The sequence below is a fragment of the Phyllostomus hastatus genome, unplaced genomic scaffold (assembly GCF_019186645.2).
Source record: "Phyllostomus hastatus isolate PE091 unplaced genomic scaffold, TTU_PhHast_1.1 phas_contig_40, whole genome shotgun sequence".
Classification (NCBI taxonomy): Eukaryota; Metazoa; Chordata; class Mammalia; order Chiroptera; family Phyllostomidae; genus Phyllostomus; species Phyllostomus hastatus.
Genome location: NW_025333872.1, coordinates 28,490,835 through 28,504,183, shown reverse-complemented (window position 1 = coordinate 28,504,183; position 13,349 = coordinate 28,490,835). Strand labels below are relative to the sequence as shown.

General features: G+C 32.8%; 1 protein-coding gene across 47 annotated transcripts in view; it reads right to left on the bottom strand.

Moving 5' to 3' along the window:
* RIMS1 (regulating synaptic membrane exocytosis 1) overlaps positions 1-13,349 on the bottom strand; it is a 421,648-nt gene that overhangs the window by 125,821 nt on the left and 282,478 nt on the right. For 29 of the 47 annotated variants that reach the window (XM_045843939.1, XM_045843943.1, XM_045843959.1 and 26 more), the window contains 7 exons: positions 12,648-12,694; positions 10,534-10,646; positions 8,555-8,685; positions 7,640-7,811; positions 7,358-7,511; positions 6,206-6,277; positions 532-688 (listed from right to left, as the gene is read on the bottom strand). In XM_045843939.1, the coding sequence (XP_045699895.1) occupies positions 532-688; positions 6,206-6,277; positions 7,358-7,511; positions 7,640-7,811; positions 8,555-8,685; positions 10,534-10,646; positions 12,648-12,694 (846 nt within the window). The remainder of the gene's footprint in view (positions 1-531; positions 689-6,205; positions 6,278-7,357; positions 7,512-7,639; positions 7,812-8,554; positions 8,686-10,533; positions 10,647-12,647; positions 12,695-13,349) is intronic. The other 18 variants (XM_045843940.1, XM_045843991.1, XM_045843951.1 and 15 more) reach the window with 2 other exon arrangements.

Below are 13,349 nucleotides of genomic sequence, written 5' to 3'. Positions count from 1 at the left end.
TGTATGTCTATCAAAAAAGGACCATGGTTGTTATCTGCTTATTTGATTAAAGTTTCAGAAGCATATTTCAGGGTAAGAGAAAATGGAGCACTACATTACTTACGTGTCACACACTTTTCTAAGCATTTGAAGTGCTTCAAAGATACAATCCTAAATTCCTTAAAAATACCACTTAATCTCATTCTCTTGCCACTTCTCTCCACAAATCTGACTCATTATCATACAATTTCTCATAACAGCAGAGAAAACTAGCAAACAAAATCTGAAATGGTGCTCGGGACATAAACTTCTTCCACTCCTTGGGAAATATCTTGAGATTAATGAACAGCATGTTGCACAGAACAGAATGCTGAGATTAAAGAACAGAATGTTGGGTAATGAAAAAAAGATATTTTGCCTGCAAATGATTCTGAAAAAAAAATAACTTGATTGCCCTAATCACTATTTCATTTCGGTTAGAAGCTTGTGATAGTTTACAGTGTTACAATAAAAGAGTGCTGGCAGGAACATGAAGTCCATTTCAAAGCCTACCTCTGTAATGGCACATTTGGTAAACGTGAACGCGGCCTTCCCTGATCATCGCCGCGATGAGGAGATACTGAGCGTGAACGGTGATGAGTTGTTCTTTGCTGTTCTGGCACAGTTAACGTTGTAGATTTACCTTCTCTAGCACTAGACCTATAACCTACTGGCAAGAGTACACACAAAAAATTAGTCAGTATTCTATAATGTAAATGTTAATGTGGAGATACCAAATTGTATCTAAAGCAGACACTGACCTATTAAAGTAAATGACATGCAATCAGTATTATTAGCTTTATCTTTGAAACTATGAAGTATTCGTACACAGAGTGTAACATATACATGCACAAGAACAGGTTACAGATTGGCTCAAAGGTACCATGAAGATACTGAATATAATAAGTATGACAGTTGATGTCTCAGACATTATGATGTGCTAGGATATTAATTTTAAAAATGAACAAGTTAATGATTTTACAGCAACACAAATCAAGCAACTGACAGTGAACTATAGTGAATATACAAGTCAATGCTTAGAAGCTTGGTGTCTCTTTCAATGTTATTTGAATTTTTCTTCCAAAGGATAAATTATTTTAGTTGAATTTTACATGGCTTTGCTAATAAGAAATGAAAATGTTATAATTCCAATTTTAATCAATAAAGAATAGCAGGTCTTCACTATTACAAATACTGATTGTGAATTTTGCAAATCACAGAAAATACTGCAAATTTCCAATAAAAATAGTGTATTGGTAGAGATGATTATAACAATAATGCAACAGAATTAACTCTCCCAATGAAAAAATCATCAAATCTACCCCAGACTTCTGAAAGTTATCCCACAAATGTGTTAGTATTAACATAATTAAGTTAATACAGTTAACACAATCTCAATTAAAAATATATTATAAAAGTTATTCTGTTTATAATATCTTTGATTTGAAGATAAACCAGTAATCTCAAACCCATAGTAAGAGTTTAATTAAATTTTTTTAACAAGGTCACTGTATTTTATTAAAAGTAAAATTTAAAAAGTCCCTGGGCAAAAGAAAAAATAATTATATTTGCAACTACATAAAATGTCTATCAAACATGAAAACACTAATTTAATTGGGCAGCTTTGAAATATTCATTCATTTATTGCTAACTCCCATATTGTTTTTAAAATATGCCATGAAGTACCATTATTAAAGGCAGACTAACATTTTTCATCAAAATTAATTTTTTAGTTTTTATGAAAACTGAATTTTCATCAGTTTATTTTTTATGACTGTATGACCTTTCTGACTAAGCATAACTGAGAAGCAAAGTCTTTAAACATTTAATAAGGTGTAATTTGACAATACTGAGAGCAAAAAAAAGTTCAACCATTTTGTCACTCTCTAAAAATATCCATATAATGACCAAATAATATAACCATAAGTGTTATAATTTCATATACTTCAATTTTATAATGAAAATAATAGCACTTGAGCTATTATTTTGAGTCTCATGTATAAATGTTTCTTTGTTGTTCAGATGTATAAATTGTAATATTAAGTCTAGAAAAGAGACCAATTAAATTTACAGCTAGTAAATTTACTTTGCAGCTTATTATAAAAAATGATGACTATTTTTAAAGATATTTAATCTAAGGTCTGAATTACTTAAACATTTTAAATTACCTTTTGATAACATGTGGTATCAGTTATACAGTAATTATGGAAGGTCAACATTGAATTGAAAGCACCATTTCAAAATCTCAATGAATATTCAAGGTCTATGAATAGAACTTCCCAATGTGGGATAATTAATTATTATGAAATAACTCAGAAATTCTAGATATCTTGTTGTTGTTAAAAGGGTATAATTAATTTTTGTCTTGGGCTCTTTATATTTCCATTGAAATTAATGCCTTTTAAATCCTACCTTAATGTGCATATAGAGTTCTTGGTCTGCTTTTTAAAAATAATTTGCCTTTGTTCATATTTAATTTATTGTTGACAACATGTACTCTACCTTCAGAAAAAGGTGGGAGAGGACTGCTATTGTATGTATATTTCAGTGTTTCAATGGGCTCAAAGTTAGAAGTTAAAGGTTTTTTTTTCCATTTTCTGAATTTGTATAATGCTCTGAAAAGCTGAGGTTGCCAGATGTCTTGCCTCAGATTTGGGTATTATGTGTACGGTTATTTTTAGTCTTCTTAAGCAGTTAAAAGTACTTACTTTAAATAACAATAAAGCTATGACAACTATAAAGTTAATAAGATGTAGTTTTGTAGGCTTCAATTGCTTTAGAACCTCAGATTCACTCAGTGGAGAAAGTCAATACATCAAACAAGAACAGGGAACTCTATGATTCAAAAAAAAAAGCCAAGGTAATAGAAACTTTAAGGGACGGTTGCAATAGAACATTTAAATGAAGCTTCGGAACTTCTGCAGAACACATACAACCAGAAACTTGCCTGAGTACATGAAACGTATGTAGAATTGCATCTAACTAAACAGATTTCTCTTCACATTAGATGCTAGGAAATGTATTTGTAATTGACCTCTACAAGTATATGAGAATGTGTCAACACACTTGTTCATTAATGTATCACCTCACTTTATTTTAGCTTCTTGCCCTTATTTTAGCAACACTCATCTTTCCTCTTTATTTAAAATGTGTGTATAACACCGAGTGGCTTGCTGTATCATATTTGCCACACATATATATCTTCAGAAGGTACCATATACTTATTTTGGATCAATGCAGAGTACAGCTGAAAATGTAAATTGCATTATCTCCTTATCAATTTATAAAGAGATGTCCGGAGCATAAAATATTAATTATTGTTTATGTAATTTATTAGTTATATTCTATTAAAAGTTTGCCTCAATGTATTTTAAGTGCTAAATAAAAATGAATATTTGAAATGATAATTTAGATATAGCTTTTATGTGGTAAAAGAAGCTATATAGTTTGCAAATACTACATGGTCTATTTCAGCATGGAAAGTAAATATATAGAATTCAGTGTTCTTTAGAATATATAGAATTCAATATATAGAATTCGGTATATAGAATTAGGGCATCCAAGCACTAATTTAATCTTTAGTGAGTCTCATAACCCCCGTTTTGGCTGTTGTCCATGGGGCCTTTCAGGAAAAGAAGAAGGAACATACCATTTTAGTATTTATTGAATTGGCCATTTATTAATTCATTCATTCACTATCCTGCCTAAGTATAAAATATATGAAATTTTAGGTGAATAAATATAAGGATCACCTATAGAAGTAAATTCTATTTAGATGAGTTGGTAACAACATTAAAGCTGTTGGTAACAACATTAACAGCCAAGATTCTTGTTAGGATCCCTGACTTTCCTACAGGAATTATCTGATTCTTACTTAAATCTGTCCATCGATTTAATATACAATCACTTTTCTCCTTTCAATTTCAAAAAAAAATTCCATTAAATTGTGTGTTAAAACTTCTGTAGAGGATGTGCCTAATTATTATGATATTTTCTGAAATAAACACACAAAAAAGAAAACAAAGGGGGGAAATGGTACAACTGTAATAGCATAATCAATAAAATATATTTTTAAAAAAGAAGCAGCCCTGGCTGGTGTGGCTTAGTGGATTGAACACTGGCCTGTGAACCAAAGGGTCACCGGTTTGATTCCCAGTCAGGGCACATGCCTGGGTTGCAGGCCGGGTCCCTGATTGGGGCATATGAGAGGCAACCACACATTGAGGTTTCTCTCCCTCTCTTCTTCCTTTTCTTCCCTTCTCTCTAAAGATAAATAAAATCTTAAAAAAAAATTAAAAGGAGAGGCAAAAAAAAAAGAAAAGAAAATATTAAATGTTGTCCACTATCATCCAGGGTTATTTACAACTGTCACTGGTGGTCTTCTACCTGAGAGTAACACCTAAGTACATAGAGGTGTACACCAACAGGCTTACTGTTTTTAGAAATACATTTTACTTTAATAAAGTGATTATACAATATATTCTCTAAATTATAGAAACAAATAAAATCTAACTTTAGAGAACTCTCTGTAATGTTCTGCTAGTTTTAATGAGTTTTATGTATCTCTCCAAATTGTGAATTTAGTCACTAGTATGAAATCTGTCTATTAACTTTTCCAAAACAATTGGCTCAAATCAAATGCATCCATATATGTGAGAAATTACATAAATTAAGGAGACATATGTCAACATTGTCCTAAAGAAATGCCTTTAATAAATCTTATATATATGCCTTAAGATTTTCTGTTTAATTTCTTCTTATTTTGATTTTTTTTTTACTTCGTATTAGTCAATCAAGGAAGTAGTACAGGAGTTGTGCCAAGAAAATATGCCTGTACTGCTTGGTTTTACATGTCTTCGGACAAAAGAGTCAGATGAGAAACATACATTTGAACTCCACAATGTCACAAAAAATATTACTAACTGATATGATAAAAAGATGTTAACTTAAAATGAATCTTAAATCTTTCTAAAGCATTTCTTTACTTTAAAACATATGAGGTCTGTCGAGAAAAAGTCCAGCCATTGATAATCCAATGAGAACAGTTTGTGCAACATCACTGGAAACTGAGGAGGGTGGACTGGAATGCACATGCATGAACTTCAAGGACTTCACTGTACTTGTCAGTGGGGGTGATGGATGCTGTTGAGTGAGCATGTGAACTGTGTGGCCATCACATTGAAAATGACTAAGTGAGTAGAGAAACAAATCTGCACCAAATTTTGAGTTAAGCATGAACATTCCTCCATGGAAACTATCCAGATGATTCAGAAGGCCACAGCTATGGGCAGCTAGTGACTGGCAGCTTCATCACGACAACGTGTCTGCTCATACATTACATCTAGTGCAGAGTATTTTGATGAAACATCAAATCACCAAGGTGACTCAGCCCCCTTACAGCCCAGATTTGGCACCTGCAACTTCTGGCTTTTCCCAAAACTAAAATCACTTTTGAAAAGGAAGAGATTTCAGAGTGTTGATGAGATTCAGGAAAATATGATGGGGAGGCTGATGGTGATTGGAAGAACTCTGTGAGGTCCTAAGGTGCCTACTTTGACGGGGACTGAGGCATTCTTGTTCAATGTACAGTTTCTTGTTTCCTGTATCTTCTTCAATAAATGTCTCTATTTTTCATAGTACATGGCTGGATACCTTCTGGACAGACCTTGTAAATACACATTCTAATTTTAATCAGTGGTAAACACATCACAAAAGCATTAAAAGTTAAGCCATGCCACATGCAGTTTTAAACACCCTGCCATGCACCTTTCTCAGTATATTCCATGGAAGGCTACATTATTTTCAGAAACCAGGGAAGGATAATCATAGATATACAATATAAAACATAAGAGAATGGATTTTTATTTAATAAAATTAACCATATCCTTTCACAATGAAATTCATGTTTTCACTTATGCTCACAGCATTGTGAAATAATGATTTTAACCCAGCTAGCCATGTTTCTAAGGCAGAACCTAAGTTAAATAAGTGGGGATGTTAATGAATAGTTGCTAGTCAATTTTAAACTTCTGTGGTAATTTGGAACACAAGTCACCATGGAATAATATAATACTGATTTATCTGTGCTGTATATCTCCAGTTCAGTATCCCAAAGAAGTCTGGAAATTGATAGTGAAAACAAGCATAGAAACACAGTGAAGCAGGGCCATGCTCTTCACCCACGCACCTGGAGGAACTACTCCAATACCATCATCAACCTCATAATCTGAGATGTCACTATCACTGATTCGCTGAGATCCTGCACAACAGTAAGGCAAACAGATACCTCTGTATCTCGTTGGGTTATGAAATGTAAATGACACGGTCACAGCTCTTAAAAAATCCAGCTAATACAATTACTACTGAATACTTTTGAATAAGAATCATACAAAGTAAATGATGAGCAGACTTTTAAAGGAATGTTTGTTCTCCAAGGATAACATTTTCTAGGTATTTCCTCCATAAAATCACTGAAGACATATAGAAGGAAAGAGACTTCATAAAATAAGATTTTGACTTTTCAATTTCTTTTTTAATTCAAGCATTATGCTAAAAGCCTATGGTAAAGTGTGTACACTGCTTCCTACCCAGGTAAGTGTCCTCCTCTTCTGCAGTTCAGGGAGGATGGGGCTGAGCAGAGAGGTTCACAGAAACCTTTCTTGGCTGGAGCTCTATTGAGCTCATATTATTGAAAGGACATCAGGGCCCTTTATAAAATATGTATGTTTAGCCTTCAAAATTAGCCATTATATGCATTAAACATTAATACAGAGGAAATGCTTGGTCACAGAAGCACTAACATGAAATATTTAATTATATGAGGCAAAAAAACTTGGTTCTAGATTACCAAAATGAAGCTTCTAAGTTTCAGTTACTAAATTAGGATTTAGTCATAGCTCAAAAGCTAATGGGTATAAAAAGAAAGTAGTTTGTCCCAACCACTAGACGAATAGCAATAGTTTATGTTTTTAAAATTTTTATGAAAAATAATACTAAAATAACGAAGAACCATAAAGTTATTAAGAAGTTGCTACTTACATGTAGCAATCTATCAATAATGACAAAAATTACTCTATCAGTTAACCAATCAACAACCGAATCAGTACTGGGCAAAGATTTATAGTTTTTCAACTTACAGCTCTGGTATTAACTCTATTATGCTGTATTTTTCATTTGGGAAAATGTAGAAAATACTTTTGCCAGTTCTCTTTATATAGATGAATACTTTTCCAATATTCTGATCTCTAACAAACATTTGAAGACATTATCTTGAAGTTAATCTCTAAATAGATCATTACAATATAATGAATTCTGGTAGCTAAAAAGACCTTTAACCTACTTTGTAGTTTTTTGCTGGAGCTTTCTCCATGAATGTGTCGCCTTGGCATGAAAGGTGATGGCTGAGGCAGAGGTAGTGAAGATTCATCATGTGTCTGAAGTTTATACCAATGTGGTTCATCATCTAAAAGTGCTGTCTCCAATTCTATGAGAATCTGAAAGGCCAGTTCTCAAATTAAATCAAGTACATTTAACAAAACATAACATAAAAGGTGATCATAATTAATGCATATCACAAAGTCTTCAATAAGCAGTAGACTTAAATCTTTACAATATACATCACCTCTCCAAGAAATTCACTCTCTTCTTCTTGTACTCTGGGTTGATCCCACACAGTTATTTCTAGCATTCGTTCTCTAAAATCTCTACGATGTACATGTGAATAGACAAAAGTTTGATTCCATTTTGGTTCTAGTACTTTCTTTACTGTTTTGGTCCTCCTTTTACTTTTATCACTGAAAAATAAGTATGCTGTGTAAATGAAAGAGCAAAAACAAGTATATGCTGCCATCTACTGTAGTTACAAGTAATACTGCTATGGGGATTTTTACTATTTATTTATTTATTTTATTGTTGATAAGTTGCAGTTGTCCCACCTTTTCCCTGTTGCTCTCCTCTGCCACTTCTCTCCTCCCACAGTCAGTCCCCACCCCACTGTCCCTGCCCATCAGTCCTCTATTCATGTTCCTTGACTTGCCCCTTCCCATTCTTTCCCTTGTTATCCCTCCCCCCATCACTCACTACCTTTAATTCATATCTTTTAACATAAAAGTCTAAAACGACTGTAGAGTTTAATACTACTTTAGTTTTAACTACAATGTAAGCAGTAGTTAGGATTATAGGTAAACACATACAAAGGTATACTCTAAATGATGTGTAGCTATCAAAGAGTAGTAGGTATATAATTAAGTCAATGAAAATTTTGAAATTTGGCAGATTATTTAAAAAATACAAGGTTTGAGGTTATTTTCTTTTGGGAATAATGTAGTTTATTCTCTCAGAGAATTACCTATTAAAGGTTATCACAAGTGTATACATATATCCACACTCATCAAAATGCATAAATATGTGCACTTTTTTCCATAACAACCATCTCAATACATCTTTACAAAATAAGTAAAACTGCATTCCAGGAAGGAAAGTCTACCTTTCCTATTAGTAAAGATTTTTGCATAGCTTTTCTAAAATTATTCACTACCTTCTATCCGGAAGAAAATACATTTTTACATAGGGATTCCTGGGACGCCCGTCTACTCTAGAAGGCAGATCTGCTGCTTGCAGGACATTTACAATCAGCTGGTGCCCCACTTTATCGTACCACAGTTTCACCTAGGAGTGATGAAGAGAAGAATTATTAGTAAAAATCATAAGGTATACTCTTACAAAAATACTAAAATCATTTTTGAAGAAATTTTAAATTGAAGTAAAATTTAATAATAGATATTATTTCTGAAAAAGAATACCAGTTTGAAAGTATAACTACTTAAAACTTGACTTCCATCTTCATGCATTTTATATATAAATTACAAATGGTAGGACTGCAATGTTATTCTCTCTATACCATGTCATGCTATGAAAATAAAACTAAAGATAAAAATTTTATAAAACACTAACGGAAGGAGGGGGCATTGAAATTTATCCTTGTTTTTAAGTGCTAAATGCAAATATTTGGTGACTCTAAGTGCTTGATAACTGCACTTTGCATAAATGCATTTTATAGTATCATAGATGAAATCAAATGAGATTTGAGGGTAGGAACAACATACACAGGTGAGTTGGAGAAGATCAGGAAACACATGTATGGTGAGCCTATTTTACACCAGGTAGTGCTGTTTACTTTTTTTTGTCATTTGATTTTCATAATTAAACTATTACAGACTAATTTTCATGAGAGAAAGGGAAAAGAACAAAGGAAGATGTGATACACAAATCATGCCTGCAGACTAAGCAAAGACCAAGTGATGATATTTTTGTTAAGATTTCATGAGATTCTGAATAGAGAAAAATGGGAAAATGATACCTGGAGTCTGCTGTTAGACTCCCAAGAACCAAAACTGCAGCAGCCAGTAACAGTATTTGTATTGGCAATGGAAAATTTAACTTTTATTTTGCTTTAAAAATTTAGAAGTTGGTTTTGGTTTTATGATTAAATAAGAACTATGAGCATAAGTTATTTAATGGATATATACTGGAACATATTTAAGACTGATGATAAGGGGATAAGCTAATTTACCATGGGATTGGTTTTTCAGAGTAAGAGTAAGATTAAGGATTCCAACCTGGATCTGCATGAATCTGTATCTCTGTTCCTAATTAATCCTAGAGATGTGTTTTTCACAAAACCAAGATGTATTTTTTCCCTCTTAAATAATACGTGGAGTGTACGTGTGATTCATACATACAACAAAGATAAAAAGATGCCAGGGTAGCTAAAATAATGCAAAAGACTCTACAAAGATATTCAATCTACTAAAAATAGAAGTTAAAACCAAGAAAGGTTTTAAAAATAACAGCAAAACAGACTATAGAAATCCACATTCTAATAATGAAGCTAAAGGTCAACTAGTATGTATAGAATAATTTAAAGCAAGTTTTTCTTGCTTTAATTATTTATACAAATGTCCTGAATTCCACCATAATCTACAAAGATATGAGTTTTTAAGTTAGTTACAGTTTCTTTATCCCAGCTTTTCACAGATCATGGATAAAGCAATAGTGAGGGAAGCTACAGCTTTTTCAGAGTGACAGCAGCATAAAAAGTTTCACCAAATGTCTTAAGAAGTTAAATAGAGTATTTTAAATTAAAATGTTTCATTCTCTAGCCTCATAAGGTTGTTAAGTAAATGGAACACAACTTTTTAAGTTCATCATGTCTAACCAAACACTTACCTCAGAAACTTTCGTTTAACAGACAAAAACAATGGATATTTGATTTACTTACTTATCACTTAACGTTCAGAACATCTGGCACATTATAAGCACTCAATAAATATTTCCAAATAAATATATGAACAAAGGAATAATCTAATGCATGAAATATTGATGTACTTGTAGATTATGGTGTTAAGTGACCATGAATATCTCATGAGCTTCAAAGAAAGCCATACATTTTTTAAGACAGACTCAGAACAGAGAGCAAAATACTAATGGTCTTCAACATGGGCAAAAAATTCGTACAGAAAGTTGTCCTGGTAAGACTTGAGGGGCATCTTTTAGAGCTCCAGGACTTGTTGGAGAAATAACAGAAATGGAAGGCCTTTCCATCTTCTGAGATTCAAAAGAACTTGAACCTAAAATGAGAAAAAAAATTAAGTAATTTTCAGTAACATGTATGTAACGTGTGGGGAATAAAGATTTTTCTAGAAAATGCTAAATGCACATTATTTATCTAAAACCATAATTAAATATCAACAATAACAGCAGAGTCTACTTTAAATTAGATAGTTGTAGACAGTTATCACATTGTCTTATTTGATTAATTGCCTATTTTAATTGCCTATTTTATTAGATAATCAGATATTTTACTTATTTACTTCAGTTTATAAGTATTGATTTTCTTCATTTTTGGAGGCAATTGTTCAGTTTAAGCTCTTGCATAACATCACATATCGATCAAAGTCTTCATACTTTTAAGGATAAGAAAGATGGTACCAGTTATGTCAATTATCTTGGCTAAAGGATCATTTGTTATGAACTGTCCTGAAATTAAAATGAATGCATATATAATATAACTTATGAGTAAACGTAAGCCTGGAATTCATCACTATTTTAAATTAAGATTTACCATCTATCTCAGTTTAGCTCTTACAAATGAATCTCTTGTAAGCCTGAGAATGCTGTCTCTAACGATGCACAAGTGACTTGCTCACCTTCCTGTGAAGGAAGCTGGATCTCTGTTCAGCCACTCAGCTACTCAGTGAGGCCCTTTACCCCCTTTTTCATATAAAAATTCTCACTTTCCAAGTCACTGTTTGAGTATACCGACACAACCAGCAGTACAGGGTGTCTGTTTAATGCTGTCACTCCAGAAGTATAACCTTGAGCCCACAGCCATTTAGAATTCAGCTTTACTGGTAAAACACTAATTACAGAGCACTACCTTAGGATATGCTCTCCACACATTATTTTTCTACACATGTAAATTAAGTCTAAATTAAGCCATATAGCATCATTCTGTGCTCTCCAAAGACTTTTAAGTATAAGAAACAGTGCTATAAAAGCTTTGTTACTATGTCTCTTTTATCAAGTATCCGTAAGATGGTTTTTTCCTTGGGTCTCAGTACAAGAAAACTGTTGCTTTTAATAATCAGTTTGTTTTTAATAGAATAGCAGTTAATGCTTAATTAGTATCAACACTATAAATTATGTAATTGGTCCCATTTCCATCTGTATACTGGTTATCAGGAAGCTCAAAACCAAACCTGGGTTCATCTCTAGCAGGTGTGCACAACACGATGGTATGCATTTAATATACTAACCCCTGGGTCCTTGTTCGCCTCATCCATATATTTTCCTCCTCCTTATAACTACCATCAGTCATTTTCCCCTTAAACCACCGTGTATTTCTAATTTCTACAAGCTGGGTTACACAGTAATACTTGGTCATCAAACACAAGTGCTATTAATTTAATACCACTCCATGGCAAAGTAAATACCTGGGTCACTTCCACATTCGCATTGAAAACTTCATTACTTGTCAATAATTTATTGCATATATTGCCATCTTCTCTCATCTGGAGTGTCTCTAATGCCCATGTAGATATTTCAACCTCTGGACGCACTGCTCCTTGACCCACTCATACCCACTGAACTTCACCTCTACTCCATCCACTAACTTCTGTGGTCACACCTAACACTGTTGTGGTGCAGAAAATTATGTGTTAATGGGCCTGTTTCCTTCACTAGACTGCTAATGAGACTGAACTAATTGCCAAACTAAACAACCCAATATCACACCAAATTTCAATGTACAGCAAATGGAACTGTTACTGGTATAATAGCTGAGATCTGTGAGTGTCCTGACTCATGATTCAGAATGGTACTACTGCCAGTGAAGATTTTTGTATAAATACACACACACACACACATACACACACAAAGTACAAAAAGAAAATAAAGTAGAATTTCTTTGAGTTTCCAATGAGTGTCATAGTTGCCAACTTCCGATATCATTGCAGATGACCTTACTATAGCAATACCAATTCACCTATATCAAATAACTAAAGAAAATAATAAATATTCATCAATTCCATTCAATACATGTCACTGTAAAAAGGAAATCTTATACTCACTGGACTCCAGGGGAGGATGGGAGCTCTCAGGAATCCGTGGAATGTCACTGAAAGAAACAGTGTCCCGTGAAAATCCCATTAGCTAAACAACCCTGCCTGAGGCAACCGAAGCCACATTTCACCTCAGTGGTGTGAAAAATCCTTTTGGGTCTTTACGGGTGTGGAAATGGACAGGAGTTACTATTAAGGCAATTACTAATGTGCATGAATGTCAAACACCACACAAAAATAAAAACTGCAGTAAAAATAACTTTTTATATACTTAATAGCAAAACACTTTAACATGACAATTCAACTAATATTGTGGCTAAATTTACCACAATATTTTTACTACCAAAACAGCAGGTTTTGGAAATAAAAAATGTTAAAGGTAGTATTTTACTTTAATTCTAGAAAATCAAAATGACACATTTTCAAATCAGTAAATATGTTTTACAAACACATCTGAAAGAGTTTACTGAATGAAAGGGATGAAAACATCTCTCGTTAATAAAATAATATGATGAATATCATGGGCAAAGTTAATAAAATGAAAAGGATGAGTTGCTTTGAAATTATAAGTGATAGAAGCTTGCAACAAAAAGCCAAAATACTTTATATATGTGAATATATAATTTATATACACATATATAACCCTATATAGAGATTCATATCTCTATACTGAAGTTAGCTAAATAGATGGCCATTTAGATATGATTAGAA